The sequence below is a fragment of the Callospermophilus lateralis genome, chromosome 19, assembly GCF_048772815.1.
Source record: "Callospermophilus lateralis isolate mCalLat2 chromosome 19, mCalLat2.hap1, whole genome shotgun sequence".
Taxonomy (NCBI): Eukaryota; Metazoa; Chordata; class Mammalia; order Rodentia; family Sciuridae; genus Callospermophilus; species Callospermophilus lateralis.
Window position 1 is genome coordinate 28112467 of NC_135323.1, and position 25279 is coordinate 28137745.

Sequence of the window (25279 nt, forward strand, 5' to 3'; positions counted from 1 at the left end):
CTAGGCCAGCTTTGTGGCTAAGGTGGCTGCGGCCCCTGGCTGGGGGTTCCACCTGCCGTGCCAACTGCATGCCGTGGTGCTTCCTGCAGTGCCCCAGCCCGCGGTGCTGGGAGCAAACCAAGACCCAGAGAGGTGACACCGACCTTAAACACTTTTCGTCTTTGGGAAACGGCGCCTCTTGGTGGAAGGGATTCCCAGAGTCTTCTCTTGCTAGGATTTTTTGTCACCTCCTTTCTGCCTCAAGGCTCACCTCCACTGTCCTTCACATAGCCACTAGCTGCCCTTCCTAAAGCACAAGCCTAATTCCCCACCCTGTCCCTGCCTCGCAGGAGGTCCCTTGCCAGACAGCAAGCTCTGCGGCCATCCAGGCTTAGTGCACCCCAGACTGACAGAGGGTGCTGCCTGAAAAGCTCTCCCCCCTCTGGCAAAGCCCACTCCTCCTTGAAGGCACCTCCCTCATCCCGGCACCTCCAGCCCATTCTGGAGAGTGCTAGGAGGCTGTGGGCATGTTTGCTGAATAAACTTAGGGAAGCCCCTGCATTGATGGGCATCCTGAATGCCCCACCCGTCCCCTGGTCCCCTGTACATGCCCTCTCCTAATCCTCAGGTTGTTCTGCGGTTGCTGCCAGCAAGTGCACGGGGAAAACACCTCCCTTTAAGATCTGAGGAATTTTCTAGGAACTTGGGTGCAGGGGCTGGGAGAGGTAGAAGTCTTTCGCAAGAACAGCAATGAGTGGGGGTGGGAACAGAGAAAGGCCATTAGTGCCAAGTGATAGACAGGGGTTGGGAGGGTCACAGCACTGGGCCTAGGCACGAGGCAAAGGGCCAAGGCTAGGCCTGGCATCTCTGGGGATGGGAGAATCCCCATCTATTTTCTTTTTTGTTGTTGTTGTTGCTGGGGGTTGAACCCAGGCCCTTGTGCATGCGAGGCAAGCCCTCTACCAGCTGAGCTCTACCCCAGCCCAAATCCCTGTCAGTGGCTGGCTATTGTGACACCCTATGGACCAACACCGAGCACCTCCCAGGAAAGCTCTGAAGGATCCAAGTCACAGGGTGTGTATGGCAGCCCCTTAGGTGGCCAGAGGAAACTCTAGGAGGGCAGCGGAGTGTTCCAAGGCACCCAGGGATATGGGCTGTCCTAAGCTTAGCAGAAGCGCCTCCACAGTGAGTGAACAGGAGCCCGAAAGAACCAGTGCACCAGTCCGAGTGAGGCTGCAGGCAGCACAGGCCTTTTCTTTCCACACCAACCTGGGTACACATGCTTGCCCTCTGCCCACAAAGGTCCCAAGGAAGGTTCTTCAGTGCCCATCTCTGGGCCTCAGAGATTAGTATGGTGGATTGAAAATGTCTGTGACAGTGTCTCCAAGGACAATCTTCTCCCACTCCGACAGCTGAGTCACCAATCCCCAATTTGGACGCATGTTATTTTTGCACTTCTTGACATAGGCCCAGGACCTCTGTGAACAGACAGAAAGGAGATGTCAGGACTGGTCATGGGCCCTGGATCAGATCCAGCTCGGGAGAGATAGGAAGCACTTGCCCAGGGGCACACAACATGGTTTAAGAGCTAGATACCGCAGCAGCCTGTGATGGCTCAGTAGGGCAAGCAGTGGAGGGAGCTGGCCGCACCTTGGGCAAGCCTCTTGGCACTTCTGAATAGAGGGACAAATCATTCCTTTTTCAGATAGCTGCTGTGAATGCTGGGACAACACATGGAAACCTTCCACCAAGTAAGGTGAACACGGGCTGGGGATGCGGCTCAAGCGGTAGCGCGCTCGCCTGGCACGCGTGCGGCCCGGGTTCCATCCTCAGCACCACATACAAAGATGTTGTGTCCACCGATAACTAAAAAATAAATATTAAAATTCTTTCTCTCTCCCTCTCTCACTCTCTCTTAAAAAAAAAAAAAAAAAAGTAGGGTGAACACAACACACCCAAGCCTGGTGCAGAGAGGCTCAACAAAGGTTTGCATTGTCACTGGATGGGTTCCTGGAAAGGGGAGGAGGACGAGGTCAAATTCTTTGAAGAAGGAAGATTAAAGTTGCCTTCCTTCAGGGTTAGAAAGAAGGCATGGAGCTGGTCTCCATCCGGATTGAGGACAGGGGAAAAGCAAAAGGGGAAATGGTGAAACTAAGAAGAAGACTGCTTAAACCTAATAAAGACCACTTATGAAAATCGCCCTTGCTAACATCGCACTCAAAGGAGAAAGATGGAGAGGTTCTCCCGAGAGGAGCACTTAGAGGAACACGGCACAGGGCCACTTTCACCCCTTCTGTTAGAACTGCAAGGAGCTGTCAGAGCAATTAGGCAAGAAAGAAAAGACACCCAAATTGGAAAGAAAAAAGATTATCTCCATTGTTGAGGGCCACAGCTGAGTCAGGATGAGCATGGCATATTGCCAGAGGGAATGGTTGAGAGATGACACTAGCAGCCATTGAGATGATGATGGTTATGTTAAGCTATGTATTCAATTATATATTTGACCTTTACTGTCCAGCGGCTCTTGCTGCCTCAGGCTGCTACTTTGGAGTTCTTGCTTTTGCTGCCTCAGGCTGCTACTTTGGAGTTCCTGTGGAGTTCTCACAGGAACACTCTCACCCTCCACCCCGCAGACCCCAGTGAAGGGTGAGAGTGTTCCCAGGGAGTGTGTGTGGAGTGCTGGTGGAGTTTGGCAATAAAGAGTTGCCGTTTTGAACCTACAAGTACTTTGTGGCAGTTATTTGTGCCCAGCATTTGTGCCCAGCCAGACTGCGGCACTCCATGTGAAGATAACATTAATCTCATGTAGAAATTTTCTAAAATCTTACACATCCAGAGCAAATGCATCCAGCAAAGTTGCAGGATAACAAAATTAGCACATCAGTTTGTTAAATTTCTACAAACCAACAATGAACAATTCAAAAAAAATTAAGAAAACAATTCCACTTACAATAGCATCAAAAAGACTAAAACATTTAACCAAAGAGGTGAGAGACATACCAAAAACTACAAAAAGCATTGTAGAAGGAAATTGAAGATGATACAATTAAATGGCAACATATCCAATGTTATAGAAAACTTACTGTGGTCTAGATGTCCATACTGCCTAAATAATCCACAGATATAAGAATCCTTATTAAATCCCAATGGCATATTTTGTAGAAATAGAAAAATCTTAAAATTCCCCAAATTAAAAAAAAAAAAATTGTACAAAGAACCCAGTGTCCCATACATGCTAGGCAAGTGCTCGACACTGGGTTCAATCCTCAATACCACATAAAAATGAATAAAATAAAGGTACTGTGTCTTTTTACAACTAAAAATACTATTTTAAAAAGACACCTTTCAGGTTTGGGGATGTGGATCGAGCGGCTCGTCTGGCATGCGTGCGGCCCGGGTTCGATCCTCAGCACCACATACTAACAAAGATGTTGTGTCTGCCGATAACTAAAAAAATAAATAAATATTAAAAAAAAAAGACACCTTTCAATTGTGGTAAATTATACAGAACTTAAAGTTCACCATTTTAACCACCTTTAGGGCTATACAGTTCCATGGCGCCTAGTATGTTCATACTACTATGCAACTGTCACCCGCTCCATCTCCAGAACATCTTCATTTTCCCAAACTGATCCTCTGACCCCATTAAACATCGACTCCCCATCCCACTTGTTCCCTGGGTACATCCGTGTCAACTGCTATTCACCTGTCTGATTTTGATACTCTAGGTACCTCACACCAGGGGGAATCCTAGGTATTAGTCCTTTAATGACCGGCCTGCCTTATGGAGCAGTGTCCTCCAGGCCCACCCATACTGTGGCACGCAGCAGAATTCCCTTCCTTTGCAAGGCTGACTCTTTCCTATATGGAGATGTCACATTTTGTGTTTCCTTGTGTTTGTCCACAGACGTTTGTGTCATTTCCACCTTTCAGCTATTGTGAACAGTCCTGCTGTGAACGTGGGTGTGCACATATCTGAGTCCCTGTCTTCTGCTCTCTGACGTACATGCCTTGAAGTGGACTTATGGGATAGCCAAGGCATTCTAGGCTGCAACTTCCTGAAGAGCACGTTGGGTCAATACCCAAAACCATGGTTATTCTTTACCCCTGCCCTTCCCCCAAACACACATGGGGAGTTTTCAGCTCCTACCCAAACCCTCTGAGACCATGGACAGGCAAGGATCCCCTCCCCAGGGCAGGCCCCCAGGTGAGCCCTACCTGGGAGTCAGATGCCCGAATCTCCGTGGGTCTGCCTTAACAGTGCCCTCCTCCCTTCCCACCCCGGTGAGGAAGATTGACATGGGTGCCCACTGAGGCCTGGCCAGTGCTGCAATTCTGTGACTCCACTCATGTTTCTTTGAACAAACCCAAACCAACCTCGGGGACAGACGGGCAGCAGGGGAGCCACAGAGCTGGTGCTGCCTCTCAGCCTGGCCTATGTTCTGTGAGTGCTGTATACCAGGCTTTGGCCTGCAGCGTTGGGACCCATCCTTGGGTGCCACTTGCTGGGAAACACCCTGATTTGGAGTTCCCCTCCTGATTCCCCACCTCCCCATCCCACAATTGGGGCCCCACAGTAGTGCCAGGCCCTATTTCTCCCAGGTTTGGCCCTGACTCTACACCTAGGGTGGTTGTGGCCCAAGCCCGTCTCAAGGAACACATACCTGCAAGGTCTCCTCTCTCCAGTGCATGAGGAAGGCCACAATGACCGCACAACTTCGACTGATGCCCCGGGTAGAAAAGACCAGAACGACAGAGCCAAGCTCCAGGTGAATTTCTGCAGAAGGAAGGAAGGAAGAGGTGGGCTTGTGCAGAGCCCTCTTCCCCATGGACCTGGAACCTGGGTGGCTATCAGAGACTGGCCTCGCTGTGCCCATAGTTCAAGCATGAGTATGGAACAGTATGTCAAGCCTGGGCAAGTCTCACGACTTCCCAACACAGCTTGTCTAGCAAACGGGGGGCCCTCAGACCTAACTGGACATTCAAGAGCTAACTGGCACTGCCAGGTGAAATCTTTTCCTGGCTCTCCAGGATTCTAGCCCAGGAAGCTGTTGCCAGTTGGCCTAATGCTGATAGGACGATGCCCCAAGGACACACAGGTGCCAGCTGAGGCAATGCAGGGGGTGTGAATCCTGGCTCTGTCACTCACTGTTCTGTGGGGCTTGGGCAAGTTACTCTGAACCACAGTTTCCTTATCTGGAAAATGGGGTTTTATTCTGCCCTATGCTGTGCACCAGATGTGGCGGCACACACCTGCAATCCCAGCCACCTGGGAGGCTGAGACCCATTGCCTGGCATAGAAAAGCCAGCTACAATCACATAACCCCAAGGCTGGGAGTCCTGCCCAGGGAGTGGGGGAGTTTAAACTGTCATTGCAGGCTGGCCTGGGAAACCCAAGAACTAAAGATGAGCACACCATGTGCAAAGCCAGGCTGTCAGAGCTGGAGGAGAACTTTGGGATGATGAAGGCCGACTGCCTATTCACATACATGAGACTGAGGCATGCATCAGTGATAGGCTGGCCCAGAGCCACCCAGCAGGGTGGGTCTCTCTGTGCTGCAGACTCTGCCACCTCATGGTGGGATACACGGGGAGTCTCAGTCTCGGATCCTAGCTGAGTGAAAGTGGCAATCTGCTGGGCTAATAATGGGCATTTGGGCTCCATTGTCAGCCCCAATTGCTCAGGCTGGGGGCTGTGTGGTGTCAGCAGGCACTTCAGGGAGGGCCTCTGCCCTGACCCAGCCTTGCTCTCCAGGGACCTTGCTTTCCTCAGATAGTCCTATGCCCTGGGAACGACCACACAATCCACCCTGGATGATTTAAGCAGCTGGTGGGTGTTGCTTTGCGTGTGGCAGGAGGACAACAGGTGGCAGGGAGCCCACATGGAGAGATGCAGCAATCAGGGCTGGGAGGTTCCGAGTGTTCCTCCCTCCATCCACATCCTGCTGGCCAGACCTGAGGGTGCAGATGAAGCACCCTCAGGTCTGAAGATGCACTTCTAGGTCCTCCACAGACACGATCACATGTGGCGGCCAGCACCCATACTTTCAAATAGCCTCAAAGGGCTATGGCAGCCTCACCAGGGCTGCTCAACCTGCAACCTGGTACTCCCACTGGAGCCCACTGCTCCCAAGGGAAACACCACCCCCACTCATCTAATGGAAATCCTGAGAAGCTGGACTCATCCTGAGTTGTCCACATTTGGCCAGGCATGTGCTGGCCCCTACCTCCTCTGTCTTCAGCATGGGGAGTCGAGATCAGGGATAAGCATGTGGAAGAGGTACTGTAGTCCCTCTGCCTCCCAGGCTAATTGCTTCCTGGTTAGGGAAGGCTCTTACCAAGGAAGTGACAGAGGTGACGTAAAAAGGGAATAATCTTGACGTCTGGGGTATCTTCTATCTGGATGTGCAGAAGGTTGTCAGGGTCACCTGCAAAACTAAACAAAGAACACAGGTCACCAGCACATAGCCCACTGTGGCTTCCCCTCAACTTCAGCAGCGGGTCCACAGGGGAAAGATGCCAGGAAGTAGGAATGGAAATAGTGGCATCATTGTCTTGTTCAGAAGCTGAGAGAAAACTTTCAACATTTCACCAGTAAATGTGATGGTTACTTACAGATCTTTTTTTTCTCCAGTGCTGGAATCAAATCCAGGGCTTTGTCTACACTAGGCAAATGCTCTGCTACTGGGCTACACTGGCACCCCAGGCCTGCTGCAGAGACTTTTGTATATTTTTTAAAAATTAGATCAAGAAAGTTCCATTCTATTCCTGGTTTTCCAAGAATTTTTTTTTTAATTATGAGTGGGACACAGTGGTGAACACCTATAAGCTCAGCATTCTGAAGTATCACAGGTTCAAGGCCAGTCTCAGCAGTTAAAAGCAACTGAGCAAGACCCTCTCTCAAAATTAAAAAAAAAAATTGAAATTAAAAGGGCTGGGAATGTAGCTCAGTGATAAAGTGCCCCTGAGTTCAATCCTCAATACTGAAAAGAAAAATTACAAATTCATAGTGAAGCTGGGTGCGGTGGCACTTGTCTATAATCCCAGTGGCTCGGCTCCAGAGGCTGAGGCAGGATTACAAGTTCAAGGCCAGACTTGGCCATTTAGCAAGACCCTGAGCAACTTAGCTAGACTCTGTCTCAAAACTTAAAAAGGACTGTGGATGTGCCTCATGGTAAAGCACCCCTGGGTTCATTTCCCAGTACTGAAAAGAAAAATTAAGAATATAGTGAGGGCTGAATTTGTGGCTCAGAGGTAGAACGCTCGCCTAGCATGCGTGAGGCACTGAGTTTGATCCTCAGCACCACATAAAAATAAAGTTTTTTTTTTTTTTAAAAAGGAATGTATAGTGAATCTTACCAAATACTTTATCTGTACCTATTGAAATAATTGTTTTTTTTTCCTCTATGTTAATGATTTGGTAAGCTGTGAATTCTCCAGAAGTTAAAGCAACTTCATATCATTGGAATAGACCCAACTTCCTCACCATGTATTATCCTTTCATATCTCACCATATTCAGTGTGCTAATATTTTATTTAGAATTTTTACATCTATATTCACAAGGAAAATTAGTCTATAATTTTCTTGCATTATAGCATCTTAGGTTATGAACTTAAAATTATGCTGGTCTCATAAACTAAGTTGATAGTTGTTCTTTTTATTCTCTAAAAAGGAAAAAAAACCTTAATATTGACCTAATTTCCTCCTTAAATATTAAGTAAAATTAAATCACTGAAACTATTTAGACCTGGAATTCTGTCTGTGGAAATGTTCACTAGTTCTTTATACTACTCAAATTTTGTTTGATGTCAGTTTTGACAGGGAGTTTCTAAAATTTGTTCATCTATGTTTACCATAATAAAGTTTCCGTAACGTCTCTTAGATCTTTTAGAGTAGGTACAGGACATGGGCTCTCTCTTGCCATCTGGTTATTTGTGCCTTTGCTCTCTTTGCCAAGTGTTTATTGATTTTATTAAAAAAAAAACTATTTGGCCTTCTTGATCCTCTTTTATTGTTGCTATTTCAATAATCTCTTTTTATTATCCCTTTGTCATTTGGGTCTAATTTCCTGTTCCTCTCTTAAGATAAATGCTTAACTCATTGATTTCTAACCTTTTCCCTTTGTAATAAGTGTATTCATTCCTAGCTGTACATATCCCTCTAATGACAGATTAGCTACACTCCACAAATTGATACATAGTATTTTCATTATCATGTATTTGAAAATATTTCCTAATTTCCATTGTGAGTTCTTTGCTTCATTGGCTGTTTAGAAATTTATTTATAGATTTCTAGAGATTTTCTAATTATATTTTTAAATTAATCATCAATCTCAATCCCTCAGTGGTTGAAAGAAAGCTAATATAATTTTAGTCTCCTGAAAACTGTTGATTATTTTATGAACCACATGTTACTGATTTTTATATTTTATACATATATATTTAAATACACACTTATATATGGATTCAGCAACTACAGAGTGCAACTTTTCTCCACTTGAAGATGTTTCCTTTCCCAGTCTGTTAATACGGTGCATTACCTTTGGTTTTCAATGTTAAACCAACCTTGCATTCCTGGAACAAGCACAATTGGTCATGAGATATTATCATTTTTAGATGTTTCAGAATCCAATTTACAAAAATTTTGTTAAGAATTGTTGTGCCTATATTCATAGGGATATTGGTCTGTAGTTTCCCTTCTTGTAAAGTCTTTGTAGGTTTGAGTTTCAAATAATGATGTATCTCATAAATGAATTAGAAAGAGTTCTCTCATCTTTATTTTCTTTTGGTATTGGGAATTGAACCCATGTGACTTAACCATGTGGCTCCATCCCCCACACTTTTTAATATTTTTTTTTTTTTTGCAATTGCAGAAGGGGGTTTATTGGGGATCCATTCCAACGCGCTGTTTTAATATTTTTTTAAAGACAGGGTCTCCCTAAGTTGCTTAGGGCCTGCCTAAGTTACTGAGGCTGGCTTTAGTCTCAAAATCCTCCTGCCTCAGCCTCCCAAGCTGCTGGGATTATAGGCATGCACCACCACACCCAGCACATCTTTATTTTCTTAAAGAGTTTTTGTGAAATTATTATTTCACCAATAAAGGCATATGGGCCTAGATGTTTTCTTTGTACAAAGGTTTTTAACTGTGAATTCAATTTCTCTAATAGAGGGATATTCTGATTATTTATTTATTTATTTCTCTTTTTTTTATGGTGCTGGGAATTGAACCCAGGGCCTTGTGCATATGAGGCAAGCACTCTACCAACTGAGCTATATCCCTAGCCCTGATAATCTATTTTCTAACTGAGCTTGACTCTTTCAAGGAATTTGTTCATTTACTCTATATTTTCAAATTTATTGGCATAAAGTTGTTCATTTTCTAAATTTTTTAATATATATTTTTAGTTGTAGGTAAACACAACACCTTTTTTATTTTTATATGGTGCCAAGGATTTAACCCAGTGTTTCATGCATGCTAGGCAAGCAATCTACCACTGAGCTACAACCCCAGTCCTTCTAAATATTTTTAATTAAAAACTTTGAGATAACTGTAGATTCATATGCAGTCTTAAGAAATAATAGAGAGCCCTGTACACTTCACTTAGTTTCCCCAGCAGTAACATTTTGCAAGACTATAATATCACACGCAGGATACTATGCTGATATAACCTGTCAATCTTATTCAGCTTTCTACAGTTTTACTTGCATCCATGCAGGTGTATGTCTGTCTGTAGTTCACTCTATTTATAAAGTTATTGCTCATGTAGGTTCCTGAATCTCCCATAGGTCAAGAAATACCAAGGATCCCTTTTATTGCCCTCTGATAACCAACATGCTAGAGCCCTTTCCCAAGCCCTGTCAACCACTAATCTATCCTCTATTTCTAAAATTTTGTTCTATTAAAAATGCTATATAAATAGAATATTGTAAGTAACTTTTCAGATTTGGTGTTTTGTTTTGTGTTCAGTATCAGTTCCATAGAGATCCAAGCAGGAGATCCAAGTTGTGGCACGTATCAGCAGGAGTCTTCCATGGTATGTACACACTACAGCTTTTCAAACTACTTAGCTGGACAATTGTTGTGAATATAGATGCACAGCTTTTGGTATAAATGTAAGTTTTCCTTTCTCTGGGATAAGTGCCTAAGAATACTTTTTGATATTGGTAGGATCTATAATGATGGTCTCTTTTAACTTAATAATGTTATTTTTGTCTTCTGTCTACTCCAATCAGTTTTATAGGATATACCAATTCTATTGATTTTTCAGAGAACTTTTTTTTGAGAAACAACTTTTGACTTCATTGATTTTCCTATTTGTTTTGTTTTCTTTTTCATTTGTTTCTATTCCTTATTATTTCATTCCCCCTGCTTACTTTTTTAAAATTTTAAGGTGGAAGTTCCTTGATTTGAGGTTCTTCTTTTCTAACATAGGCATTTAGGCTGTAAATTCTCCTCTAGCATTGCTTTGGCTGCATGCACAATTTTTGCCATGTGTTGTTTATATTTTCATTCAGTTCAAAATAATTTCTAATTTTCCCCTTAATTTCTTTTGACACATATGCTACTTAAAAGTGTGTTATTTCATTTCCACGTGTTTGGGATTTTCCCCAGATATCTGTGTTATTGATTTCTAATTTAATTCCATTAGGGTCATAGAACATAATTTTTAAAACTTTAATCCTTTTAGGTTTAATAATGTTTGTTTTGTGGTCCAGAACAGGGTACCCTGACAAAAAATATTCCATGTTCTTATTGAGAAGATATTCAACAGTAAGAAGATATTCAACAAACAGTGTGTGTCTTATATAAATGGTACATCTGTGGTTTTCAATCTGTGCTAGACTTCAAAACTATGATCTCCTGTTACTGTATGCAGCCTTGAACTCCACTTCTCTAGGAATTCTTAGTGATTAAATAGGTGATAATTATAAGCAAAATTCAAAGCAATTGAGTACTGATTTAAAAACATTACTTTTGGCTGGAGGTGAGCTGCACTAAAACTTTACAACAAAATGTCTGAAGAAAAAAAAAAGGACATTAATTCATCTGTATCTTATTGTTGGTAAGCCTAGAAGTAAAGAAACATTGGTAAATTGCTCTGACCCTGATGAGTTGTTAAACTGAGATCATTGTTTATGCATGCAAATGTTAACTGGAAGTTATATGTGCATAAATCTTTTCTTCCTGGATTTGGCAGCTATGTATAATTATATTAAAATGGTTCTAGCATAAAAAAAGATATTCAAAGACTAGAAGAACATTACTAATTTTGTGTGAAACATCTTACAATTGTCAATTAAGTAAAGTTGGACAATTACATTCTTCTAGTCTTTGAAATTATAACCTATCTTCCATTTACTTGTTGTAGCAATTATTGATATTCTGAGATTTCTGATTATAATTGTGGATTGTTGTATCTCTTTCAGTTTTTTTACTTGGGATTGAACCCAGGAGGACTCTGCCACTGAGCTACATCCCCAGCCATTTTTTAATTTTTTTTTTCATTTTAAGACAGAGTTTTAAAATTTTGTTTAGATCCTAAGTTGCTGAGGCTGGCCTCAAACTTGTAATATCTTCTACCTTCTGAGTCACTGGTATAACAGGTGTGCACCACTGCATTCAGTTCCTTCCAAAACATTTTAATAGTTTTAATTTCATGTACTTTGAACTCCTTTATTTTAAGTTATTTTAAAAGTAGGATCTATAATGGATCTATAGGGATCAAATAAACTCCTTCATTAGGTACATACATGTTTAAGAATATTTTTTCCTGGGCTGGGATTGTGGCTCAGCGGTAGAGCGCTCGCCTAGCACGGGCTGGACCCAGGTTCGATCCTCAGCACCACATAAAAAAAAATAAATAGATAAAAGGCATTGTGTTATGTCCATCTACACCTAAAAAATAAGTATTTTTTTAAAAAAGAATATTTTTTTCTCTAGAATCTAAAGTCTAGATTAATTGACCACTTTCTCATAATGAAATGACTCCCCTCATCTCTGGGTAGTATACTTTGCTGTGAAGTCTGAATTTTCTGATAATAATATAGCAACTAGAGGTTTTTAAAATTTGTCTCAGTCTAGAATATCTTGTTACATCCTTTTACTTTATATTTGAAGTACATTTTTTTAGGCAATCTATAATCTCTGCCTTTTGACTGGAATCTTTAGACTAAATGTGATTGTTGATATGAGTTTAAATCTATCATTTGATATTTGTTTTCTATTGATCTCATCTCTTCTTTATTCCCATTTTCCTCTTTTTCTGTCTTCTTCTGGGTTATTATGATTCTATTTTTCCTGTATTATTTCATTCATTATATTTTTTATTTTTTTGCAGTTGCTTTAGAGTTTATAGAACACATCATTAACTGATTATTGAGGAGATTTTTAAACAAGAGGGAAAGTATCTTATATTTATCTACATAATTATCACTTATGGTGGTCTTTGTTCTTTTTATAGAGATTCAGATTTCCATCTGGTATCATTTTCTTTCTGCCCAAAAGATTTCCTTTAACTTTTTTGTAGTGCAAGTTTGTTGATGATGAATTCATTCAGCTTTTGTATGCCTGAGAAAACTGTCCTGTGTTGTTAGTTAGCCATTGTCCAAAAACCCTGTTCTGTATGTTTTATTTCAGTTATTTAAGGTGGGGGAGTAAATTTGGTCCTTGTTACTTCATCTGGTCAGAAATGGAAAGTAGTCTCATTTATATTCTTGAAGAATATATCATATAGATATCCAACTTTGAGTTGGCATTATAAAGATCTCAGCCAAAAAGCAAATTAGGAAATAACTTGCTTTTTGGCTCAGATCTTTTTGAATTTTTAGATGAATTCCTAGGCAGTTGACATCACCCATGACATTAGGTTTCTTATCCAACAGTCTTTCCCATCATTGATGCCCTCTTTTTTCTACATCCTTTAGTTTCCTTAGCCAGGCATGGTGATGTGTATCTGTGATCCTAGCAACAGCAGAGGCAGGAGAATCACAAGTTCAAGGCAAGAGCCAAGAACTTAGACTCTGTCTCAAAAACAAACAAACAAATTTAAAAGGCTGGAGATGGCTGGATGTGCATGCTTATAATTCCAGCAGTTCAGGAGGCTGAAGCAGGAGGATTACGAGTTCAAAACCAGCCTCAGCAAAAGTGAGACACTAAGCAACTCAGTGAGACCCCGTCTCTAAATAAAATACAAAATAGGGCTGGGCATGTGGCTCAGTAGTCAAGTGCCCCTGGGCTCAACCCTCAGTGTCACACACACACAAAAAAAATTGTCTTATTTACATAGGCCCTGCATATTTCTTAAATTTATTCCTAGGAATCTTATAACTTTTAGTGTTTTTTTTTTTTCAGAGAGAGAGAGAGAGAGAGAGAGAATTTTTAAATTTTTTTTTTTTTTAGTTTTCGGCAGACATAACATCTTTGTTTGTATGTGGTGCTGAGGATTGAACCTGGGCTGCACGCATGCCAGGCGAGCGCACTACCACTTGAGCCACATCCCCAGCCCCATAACTTTTAGTTTTTATTGTAAAGATGGATCTTTCATGTTTCATTATGTTTCTACATTCATAAGTTGAATTAATTGATTGATTTTATATAACATTTTAAATATTTATTTTTTAGTTATAGGTGGACACATATCTTTATTTTATATTTATGTGGAGCTGAGGATCGAACCCAGAGCCTCACGCATGTTAGACAAGTGCTCTATCTCTGAGCCACAACCCTAGCCCCTTTATATGACATTTTTGTTATCAGATGCCTTGCTGAATTCTTGTATTATTTCCATTTTGATCAGGAGCTGAAAGCAGAGAATTCTAGGTCTTGGTGACCAGGACCAGACACAGTCAGAAAACAGAGGCTGGCCAGCAGGGCTAGTGAGGGCTTTCCTGCACAGTGAACAAGGATGAGCCTGCATGGGCATGTGTGTCCTGGTACCAAATGCCAAAGCACAGAGGCATTTCTCACAGGTTCCCGAGTCAGGCCAAGCCGAGTAGACCAAGATGCTTCATAACACCATGTTAAAGACCTGGAAAGCACCACTCATGGTGAGGTTCACAGGACGAGTGTGAGGACTCAGGGGGCAGAGGATGCCAAAGCCATGCGAGGCACAGGCGAAGGCCATGCTAACTCTGCTCCAGTTTGTGTTGGCTGCTAAGAGCCCTTTCAACTCTACAAATGCATGGCACTAGGAAATGTGTATAAATAAATGATACCCTTAAAAAAAGTGTCTCATTTACTTACAAGGGTCCCATCTCCATGGAGACATTGATATGTGCTTTGATTTTCAAATCCTTCTGCACTTGAGGGTCACAGGCTTGACTGAAATTTCCCAGAAAGATCTTTCCAGGAATTATTTCAACAGGATACGGCTGAAATGCATCTAGTTCCTGGAGTGGGGAAAGAGAAGGACTGCTGTGAGCATGGGCCCTCTGGAAGGGAACTTTTCATCTCTTGAAATCTCTTCAGCAGACAGTGGATGATACTGAGATCTGGATTTTCATAAAGACTGGCAAATAGCAGCTCACATGAGGAGAGAGAGGGCTGTCCCATCAGGACTGGCTACAGCATCACGATGCCACGCTAGTTCTCAGCACCGACTCTCCCTGGCAACCATTTGCACCTGGTCACATGCACAAAGGCTGGAGTTGAGGACCTTGTGGTGCAGAACTTCCACAACCCAAAATGTGTCCAATTGGGGGTGGGGTGGGGAGGAACAGAACTTTTATTACAATGGGGGACATCAGAATTTAAACATCTTAAAGACACAATAAAACTCTCCACATTGTGCCTATCTGCCATTAGAAAATGTGTTCTGATGAAGGAGGCGAATGGTCAGTGGGGCCGAGAGGATAAGACAACCATTTAAATTCAGGGTCCATAAATGTGACAGAAAATTTGACTGCGGCAACATAAATAGAACAGAGGACATTATGTTAAGTGAAATAAGCCAGGCACAGAACAGTGAGGTACACATGGTCTCAATCCTAGGTGGACTCTGAAGAAGCTGATCTCAGAGGTGAAGAGTAAAATGGCAGTTATGGGGTTGGTGGGGGATGGGGGTGAGGGGGAGGGGGGATGGGCAGGCGGGCAAAACTGATCCATGTGCACTAGTTAGAGCTGAACAGGAGCAAAGGGTCCTGGGGTGCCTCTGTACAGTGGTTGACCACCTAACTATAATGTGCTGTATATTTCAAAAACCTAGGAAGAGTTGGATGTTTTTTTGCCACAAGAAATGAAAAATCTTCAAGGAAAAAGATGTTTTATTTGAATTAAATATTATATAATGCATATATTGTATATCAAAATATCACCTAGTATGCTTTTTTAATTTTATGTGTCAATTAGAAACACACAATTTAAAAAATAATTTGGTTTCTTTGAATCACTAAGAAACAGAGGATTATTTCTATGTTTCCCAAAGAGAGTTCTAAGAAGCACTGTCCCTCACAGTGCATCATGAAGGAAGGGTACAAAGGACAGAGTGTGCCTGCAGCTGCGCCTGCTGTTCCTCTCTAGGAAACTTGGTGTCCACCAGCAATGGCCAGCTAGAAGAGGCCCTACACAAGGAAACCTGCCCTCACTGCCACCAAGCTCCCCACATGCTCTGACTTGCACCACTTCCCCGTCATACCTCCAAGGGAGACCCTGGCCTGTGTGATTGGCAGTCAAAATCTCTTCCATAGTCCTTTGGTACCAAATCAGAATCAGAAGTAATGACTTAAATACCTGGGGCTACGTAGGACAGATACTATATAATGCTGACTTCCAGTACTAATACTGACCCAAATTAAATGAAAGGGGTACCTGTAAAATTATAGATATTGAAGTTATGACCTGTTACTCCCTCTTTAAGTCTGGTAAAACTGGCTTGCTGGATGTTTAAAACCAAAACCTTGGAGACCAAAGGCAAGGAAGTAAAAGGGCCAAGAAAAAAGTAGCCAATATTTTGGACCTTGCCCTCTAAGGTCAGCCAGGACATGTAGAATGATGTGACCCCTCTTTGGTCCATGTAACTCTGGTGACCTGGAGATAGAGAGGACCCTATAGAACAGGAAGCCAACCAGTGCACATTCTGCAAAAAGAGGGTCATTGGAGATGGAAATGTCCCTGATGCTTCCAAGATAAGCCATATAGGTCAGAAAGACCCCAACCCATCCTGGCAAGTGGCACCACTTGTAGAGGAAAGCTAATGGAGCCAAGAGCCTTCACACATGTCCCCAGGAGTGATCCCTGAGGAATCTCAGCTGACTCTTTTTTTTTAAGAGAGAGAGAGAGAGAGAATTTTTTTATTATTTATTTTTTAGTTTTTGGCGGACACAACATCTTTGTTTGTATGTGGTGCTGAGGATCGAACCCGGGCTGCACGCATGCCAGGCGAGCGCGCTACCACTTGAGCCACATCCCCAGCCCATGCTGACTCTTAAGAGTAGATAGGAACAGGGTCAGTTTTGGCCAACTTGGTCTTAAACACCTAGCAAGAGAGTATAGACTAAAAGCACAGTCCTACCTGGATACTTAAACGTAAAAACAATGGTTTTAAAAATGTAACATAAGGGCTGGGGTTGTGACTCAGTGGTAGAGCACTTGTCTTGCATGTGTGAGGCACTGGGTTCAAGCCTCAGCACCACATAAAGATAAATAAATAAAGGCATTATCCATCCACAACTAAAAAATGAAAAAATAAATATATATTTTTAAAAATGTAACATAAGATGTATATTTGTGTCAACCCTTCCAAAAGTAAATACAGCTGGAGGCTATAAAGGAAGGATTCTTGTGTGAGAGTGAATAATAGTAATGATCGTAAGAGTCCCAAATTTGTCCTGAGTTAATTTGAGTCTGACTTCAAAAACCTACAAATCTTCCTAACATCCGTTGATGAACTAATCCATTTTTCACTGATAGTGTATGAATTACAGTCCTCATGGTTTTCAGAGACTGGATGAAATACTAATTGCTTTTGTTCTAATTATTTACAAAAATGTAATGAATGCTTTGCTCTTTATTGTTGTCTTGGCAAGATCCCTGCCTTATGTATACCTTGTCCAGTCACCTGCCAACTGCCATTGTGGACCTCTGGACTGCTCTGATGCTGAATGCCCTAACTGTCCACCCCCTACACCTGACAGAGAATAAGAACTTTGGGTTACTTCCCCCAACTTTGCCCCTGTTCAGCAGTAAATAGCTGGAAGATGTTGTCACCTGCTTTCCATAGAAATGGAAGCTAGAAATTGACAGTAGGGAAATGTAACAAGGGTTCACTTGATACTGTGACCATATCCCTTGTGGCTTTGAAATTTACATATTTTTTCTTTTCCCTTACCTTCTCCTCCTGACCTTCTCCTCCCTGATCTTCTTTTCTGTTTTTTGTTTTTAGTTATACATGGACACAATGTCTTTATTTTGTTTATTTATTTTTATGTGCTGCTGAGGATTGAACCCAGTGCATCACATGTGGGAGGCAAGTGCTCTGCCACTGAGCCACAAGCCCAACCCCTTCCTGTTCTTATTTTCCCGAACTTTCTCCTTCCTGATCTTCTCCCTGATCTCTCCTCCCTAAACTCATTTTCTCTGAATCACCTCTTTAAAAGCCCCCTGTTCCTACTTATGGGCAGAATCACAGTCTTTGGGACAGGAGTCCCCTGTGTTTCTCCTTTGCTAGCAAAGCAATAAACCTTCTTTTTCCTTTTTCTCAAAATTTAAAAAAAAAAAAAACAAAACCCTCAGGCTACCTCCCTGTCAGCACCAGTCCCTCAAAGCCCTGGGAATACAGCATATCATGTCCCTCCCACCCCAGGTGAAGCCACTACAAGCCACGTCCCAGAGCCCTGCGACTCCACCCAGGGTACCTGGCTCACTGGAGCCCTGTGACATTCCTATAATCCCACTAGAGAACAACCTGCCTCAGCACCCACCACATGCCTCATAACTCTCCTGCTTCCTGCAAACCAGCCTCCCTTTCTGTGGTTACCTGAGTTGAGCTGGGAAGAGGGTGTGGCACAGATAGAAACATTTCATCTTCTCAAAGCATGCACATTAATACCAGGTAATAAAACAGAAAAGATATCTCCACTGAGCAGTCTGAATGGAGGCTGCTGTCTGCCCCACAAATTGTCCCCCAGGGGCTCCCCACTGCTATGAACCACACTATGGCCCATCTGTCACCCACATTAACACCAGGGCCTTCCTCCTGTCTCCAGACTCCCCCATGTCCTCTAGTTGAGCAATGCTGCTTCCTAAATGTCCTCAGACTGTCTTTCTCCCCTGCCTCTCATCAGGGCTCCCCAAATCTACTCGGGACCACTGATCTGCTTCCCAATGAGCTTCCCAAAGTATAATGTGACCATGCCAACCTTCTGCTTGGCACTGCTCAGTGGAGGGTCCTCATCTGCCTCTAGCAATGGACTGCTGAAATCTGTCAGTCCCTGAGCACCTCTGCTCAGAGGGAGCTCTTACTGAAGGAAGGTCACCTACCAGCACAGGGCAGTCACTATAAGCTGCTCCATCTAAAGTGGAAGGCAGGGGCTGGGGATGTGGCTCAAGTGGTAGCGCGCTCGCCTGGCATGCGTGCGGCCCTGGTTCGATCCTCAGCACCACATACAAACAAAGATGTTGTGTCCGCCAAAAAAAAAAAAAAAAAAAAAAAACCTAAAAAATAAATATTAAAAATTCTCTCTGTCTGTCTCTTTCTCTCTCACCTCTCTCTTTAAAAAAAAAAAATAAAGTGGAAGGCAATCTCAGAGCCTTAATAATTGGCCACCACCTTCCCTCAGAGAAGCAGCTCCTAGGGAAGCATGGGGACACCCCCACCTATGGTAAAGAACATGTAGCAAGTAGAACCTTCACCTTTATTCCTAAATTGGTGGCAAAGGTCCTATGACAGGGAGAGGCAAATGCTAGGCAACCCCATTCTAAAGAGCCATAACCAAGCAGGGTTACCACTTGCCCACCCAGCCCTCGTAGCTTCCACAAGCCCCTCCCCTCCAAATCTAGGAAAGTCACTGCACACACGTATTAAAACCAACCATACTTCATTTTAAACGTGCCATTCATTGCATGTCAGCTACACCTCACTAGAGCTGTCAGTAAGGTGTGTGAGGCGAGTTATTAGCAGCAGAAGCTCAGAGAAGACACCAATCTCTCCACACCCTGAAAAGCCAGCAGAGGGAGGCCCCCAGGAACAGGGAGCTGCACTTGGTGGGCACTTGCTGAGCCCAAATCCTAGGTGCTATTATCTCAGGGGAGGAGAGAGGACATCGGGAAAGCTTGTATACATACCCTGGGTTTAGAAACAGGTCTGACCATAGACTGCTGTCCTGCCTTGTCACACAAGCCCACTGAGCAGCAGAGCGGCAGGGCAGGGAGGGTTGTGGAAGGTCTGCAAGGCCCCTTTTCCCACCAGCACACTCCCCTGTGGATCAGGCCAGGATTTAGGGGAAGAAGATGGACATGGTGGGGGTCAGGGCTGCTCAGTGATGGAAGAGAATTTGAGAGGGAACCCTGGCAGAGGGTAAAAGGGTCACAGCTGGCTCGCTGGGAGATCCTCAGCAACAGAAGAGGCAAGGGTAAGGCTGTATGAGGCCCCAAGAAACCCACCAACAGAGGCCATGAGCAGCACCCAGAATCCGACTGGATCAGAGTGAGAACGGTCCCATTCACCAGCTGCCAGACACAGAGGATGAACTCCATGCTGTCACCAATGGCCTCTGCCTTTCCTGGACAGCGATGAATTCACGATCATGACCTGGATGCCACCAGTTCATTTCCCCACCCTGTTCCCGTCTCTTCTTCCTCCTTCCCTGCCTTCCACCCCTTAGTCCCCAGCCATGCTTCCTGGCCAAGCTAGCCTCTGTTCAGCCCTCTGCCTCACCTGGGGCATCCAGATGATCTTCTGGGTCCTAAAGAAGTGGTACAGGCCTGAGAAGCGCTGGTAGCCCCCTTTCAGGATATGCACAGGGTTGCGGGTGAAGTTGCTCAGCCTTTTGCCACACTCCACGGCAGGTCCAAGCGCCAGTTCTAAGAATGGACACCAAAGAGGTGACTGTCCTGTGTTGTGCTCACCATCTGTCTAGACAGCCACTCTGTCTTCTGAAAAGCAATTATTTAGGAAGCCGAAAAGGATAAACGAGAGGAATGTAACAATTAAAATTTTAAAGGCAACTTACCATCAGGTGGATCTTCTGTAAGCTGTGTATGTGTATATATATATATATACACAACATATGTGTGCCACAGGTTGTATACCAAACAATTCACCCATTTAAAGCATATGATTCAGTGACTTTTTGTATAGTCAGTTGTGTAACTATTATCACAATCAATTTTAGCACATTTTCATCATCCCTAAAAGAAACCCTGTATCAGTCACTTTCTTGTTACCCCCAAACTTGTAGCTTTGGTTATTCCAAGCTCTATTTATCTAATTTTCCCACATATCATGAATTCTGGACATTTCATATAAACGGAAGCATGTCATTCACATGATGTGTGTCTGTTTTCTACACTTGCTATAGTCTCTTCAGCATTTATCTCTTGCAGATGTATCAATACTTCAGTCCTTTCAATGGCTAACATTCATTGCACCACATGGATTTACCACATTGGTTTTATCCTCTCATCTGAGGATGGATGTATTATTCCCTCCTTGGGCTACTGTGAATGATGCTGTGCGAGCTCATGCACAAGTTCTCATGCAGACGCCATGTCTTTGGAGTATCTATCTTAATCCTTTGAGGAAACATCCAACTTTTTTCTGAAGCAACTTCATCATCTCACACTCTGGCAGGTAATGCCTGAGGACTCCTTTCTCTACGTTCTTATCACATGGCCATTCTGGTGTATAAAATGAAATTTCACAGTGGTTTTGACATCAATTTAACCTTAACACCTTCGCTGATCTACAGGATAGACTGTATGCAAATCAGATATATGGGACTGGAATTCTGCATAATTAAGGCTAAGCCAGAATACATGGATCCAGGAACAGACCCAGAAAGAGTAATGTTGGCTAGCAGACCCAGAAAGAGTAATGTTGGCTAGCAGGCTCAGGACAGCCATCCAGAAGGAGTCGGGTATGAACTCTGACTTCTATGCTAAACTTTAGATCTGGGAGACAAGGACACTTCCAGCAGGGACTGCTCAGGACATAGTGGCCTGGGACCTGTCTGGAGGAACTACATTTGGAGGACAAGTCTGGAGTCTGTAACCAGGCTGGGACATAACCTGCAGTTGTACAGACATGGGCTAAAGCCTCCCATGGGGTCTGATTCAGAAGTCAGAGTCCAACCAATGGGTCATGTGATGCCTGTCATGACTCTCCTGAGCCACAAATGGTGGCAGGTCAGAAGGCCCCAGGGAGCTGTAGAGTTTCTCAGGACGCATAACTCTTACCTTTAGGCTGCTTCTCGAGACCCATTGGAGGCTTATTCAGTTAGGGACAACAGGATCAGCACCAGAGGAAGGCCAGCTCCCAGGGGATAGTCAGGGATGCTAAGAGAGCCTAGGTAGCCTTCCAGTAGCCAGAAACGGTCAGGCTTCACTTGCTCAGAAGTGGGGGGGTACCTCCATAATAGCCTCAATCCATTACTGGGAAGTGGAGTTTTCCACTAGAAGGGGTGATGGAGTTAATATTTCTGCAATGTCAATTTCATTCATTTCTATTCCCATTGATCATGAATTCTCCATTGGCATTAGTTTCTTCCTCTCTGAACTGGGGCACTCGCTGCTTCCAAAGGAGAAGGAACATACCCAGATCAAGGTCCCTGATTAAAGGGGCAGCTTTGAGTTGAATTCCTTGGGTTCCTTCCAAAGCCAGGCTTTGCTGAGAGAGGTAAAGGAAGCCCCAAAGCTTTCTTCCTGTGTCAAGGAGCACATTCGCAATCTATAACCCCACTGTTGCAAGGAAGGACAATTCAACATGAGAGAAATCTCTCCTCCAAGATGGGGAAGCCCTCTGAGTACAGAAGCCAAGACCAGTTTCTAAGAAGACACTGACTGGGGGGAAACCCACAGGCAGGGCGCCCACATTCGCGCTGGAAACAGCTTGGCCCATCTCCCCCTGGGAACTCGGTGGTCCCCAGCAGAAATGGTGGGTGGTGGAACCAACACTGAAGGCCAAGGAGAGATGCAGCAAGGCCCAGGGGATCTGCAGCCTGGGTGGGGAGCCTGAGCAGAGGGCACAAGGTGGGGGTCCCCAGGAGCAACTGGTGCATACTGCCAGGTACAGAGGCTGCTCAAGACGTCCATCAGTCACGGGCATCACAGCTCTGGGCACAGTGAGGACAGAGCCCCATGTCCACAGGCCCACATGGCCAGCAGGAAAGGACTGCACCGTGACCTCACATACCTGCTGCTGGGATATGAGGAAGAGCCTTGTGCTCAGGTTTCCTTGGGGACTGAGGAGACAGGTACTTAACAACAGAGAGAAGTGGGGTGGCGAGAGGAACCCTGAAATGACCTTATATCCAAAAAACTTAGCACTTACCTGCAAGATGCCATTTTAAGTGAGCAAAGTTGTGTGAGGGGAGAGTTGTATGTGCAGCTGTGGCTTCCTACCAAGGGGCATGGGAACCCATGGCACAGTGCACTCAGCTGCAAGGTGGAAGCAGGGTTATCTTTACTGCCCATTTCCTAGGGCTTCAGGATCCAGCCTGTAATCCCATAAACCAAGAACTGTACACTAGAGTTCAGTGGGACAGGCATGGGGAAGCAGGGACCTACCATGGCCAAAGAGCAAGTGGAAAGAAAGCCTGAAAGGCTGGCTTTCCTGAAGGTGGGAGCTTAGCTCCATCCAGTGGCAGTTCGTGGGAGTGCCCTGGAACTATACCCACCCACATCAGCTATTGAGTCAGAGGAAGCAGATCTCTTGGTGCCAGGGGATGGCCAGGGGCTGAAAAGAGAACAGTGGAGCTTCAGAATTTCAACTGAGAATCTTGGAACTGACCCTCCAGCCCTAAGCCATGTTCTTCTCCAACACAACCATCCAAGCCTTGGCAGACAGGATAGTCTCAAACTGCCTAGGCTTGAACTGTGACCCCACCACTTAGGAGCTGTGATAGTTTGGAAATTTGTCCACAGAGTCTTTTAAACACCTCTTTAAAATGTCAAGCCTATTGGAATGGTAGTCACCAGGAATACAAACAATGATAAATGCCGAGAGGATACGGAGAAAAAGGAACACTTTCACACTGTGATGCGATTGTAAGTTAGTACTGGAACTGTGGAAATCAGTATGGAGGCTCCTCAAAAGACTAGGAATGGACCATCCTATGACTCAGCTAAACCACTCCTCGGTATTCATCCTAGAGAATTAAAATTATCATACTATAGTGATACTTGCAGACCCATGTTTATAGCAGCACAATTCATAATAGCCAAACTATGAAACCACCCTGGGTGTCCATCAGTTAATGAGGAAAATGTGGTAAATACACACAATGCAGTTTAATTTTGCCATAAAGAATGAAATTATGTCACTTACAGAAAAATGGATGGAACTTGAGAGTATTTTGTTAAATGAAACAAGCCACACTCAAAGATAAGGATCATATATTTTTCTCATATGTGGAAGCTAAGGAGGAAAAAGAAAAAGAGGTGCATGGGAGTCTCATTAAAATTGAAGGAAGATCATTAGAATAGAAGAAAGGGAGGGAAGAGGGAAGAGAAAGGGAAAATACTGTGGAGTGACACTGGCCAAATTACATGTATGAATATGTAACAAATCCTACCATTATGGGCAACTATAATACACCAATAACAAATACGTCAAAAGAAATAAATAAAAAGGTCAAGACTACCTGCTTGTCCCTTGAGTGCAGGCTGGACTTCATGACCTACTTCTAGTGACTGGAACATGGCAGAGGTGACCGAGTCCTGAGACCAGGTCATAAAAGGCACATGGTTACCCCTTCTAACCCCCTCTCTCAGACCCCTCACTCTGGGGGAAACCCATTGCCATGTTGCGAGCCATTCAAGCAATCCCAAGGAAAGGTTCTGTGGCAAGGAGCTGAGGCCTGCTGGCTACTGCCATGACTAATGAGTCATTTTGGATGCCAATCATCCTGGCCCAAACCTTCCAAGGACAGCAGCCCACAAGAAACCCTGTGCCTTCCAGCTGAGTGGTCCCTGAATTCTGGACCCACAGAAAGAGGAAGATAATTAAGGTTTGATGTTTTCAGTGTCTCGGTTTGGAGAAATGAGCTCCATAGCAATAGATCTTAACTCACCAGGATCTTGGGTGAGTTACTTCACCTTTCTGGGCCAGTTTCAACCCTCTGTAAAATGGGAATGATGTACCTGCTAGGAGACAGTTCTCCATTCAGTGTCCTGTGAACAGGGACATTGGCTGCTTTTGTCCTGGGCTATCTCTTCAGGAGACATTTGCGTAACAGCTTTGGAAGACAGGACATTCTTCCTTCCCTCAGGCCCCCTAAGCTTAGGACTCTTCTATAAGGCAACCCATTGTAGTTCTAAGTGTCACTTGGCCCTCTTCACCTAACCCTGTGGGGACTGGGGCTTAGAGAACCAGTACAGGACAATGCTGACATTCTGGGTCCTTGTGTTGTTCTGAATAACCCAGTCCTGTGTCTGACCCAGGAGTCTCAGGTCTCTGATAGTGTACATGTAACTGCCACAGGTGACTTATCTTGTATGGAGGGTAAAGTCTCACGCGTCTCATGGCTCTCAGCATTACCATTCTCACAAGAGGGCTCTGCAGACTTCACAAATTGGCCCAGGTGAAGCACCTGGCATCATGGCTCCTGGCACATAGTAAGTAGTAACTTTTTTCTGGTACTAGGAATTGAATCCAGGGGCACTTAGCCACTGAGCCACATCTCCAGCCCCTTTTTATACTTTATTTAGAGACAGGATCTTGCTGGGCCTCGCAGAGTTGCTGAGGCTGGTTTGAACTCAATCCTCCTGAGCTGCTGGGATTATAGTCCTGTCCCTGCCAGCTGCTGGGATTATAGCCTGTCCCCACTAGGATCCTTACCTATCATTTTGCCACTGCTGGAAAAACCCACCTGGGCCAGAATTGTCAAAGTCATTATCATCCTCGTTTTCATTGTAGACTAAGGTCATCTCCAGGGTGCTGGTGTTGCTGTCATACACCACACAGTATCTCACACACTCCAGGTCCACGGACTCAGGGATGAGGTAGTCTTTATCCTTCTAAGGAAAACACAGAGGTGAGGTGGTGGGCAGCTTGGTTGAGCATGGATGTCCTACATGTCAGCCCCAGAAGGAGCTGGAAGCAAAGATTATACCCCAACCCCCTACGTCTGCTGGAAACAGACACTT

At 44.2% G+C, this 25279-nt stretch overlaps 1 protein-coding gene across 5 annotated transcripts in view; it reads right to left on the reverse strand.

Annotated features, from left to right (window-relative positions):
- Positions 1 to 1232: 1232 nt before the first annotated feature.
- Positions 1233 to 25279, reverse strand: part of Styxl1 (serine/threonine/tyrosine interacting like 1) — a 52351-nt gene continuing 28304 nt past the window's right edge. For 3 of the 5 annotated variants that reach the window (XM_076840783.1, XM_076840782.1, XM_076840784.1), the window contains 6 exons: positions 25003 to 25150; positions 19851 to 19996; positions 14222 to 14367; positions 6318 to 6415; positions 4644 to 4756; positions 1233 to 1457 (listed from right to left, as the gene is read on the reverse strand). In XM_076840783.1, coding sequence (XP_076696898.1) covers positions 1326 to 1457; positions 4644 to 4756; positions 6318 to 6415; positions 14222 to 14367; positions 19851 to 19996; positions 25003 to 25150 — 783 coding nt within the window. In that variant the 3' untranslated portion in view covers positions 1233 to 1325. Of the gene's footprint in view, positions 1458 to 4643; positions 4757 to 6317; positions 6416 to 14221; positions 14368 to 19850; positions 19997 to 22699; positions 22870 to 25002; positions 25151 to 25279 lie in introns of those variants that run through there. The other 2 variants (XM_076840785.1, XM_076840786.1) reach the window with 2 other exon arrangements.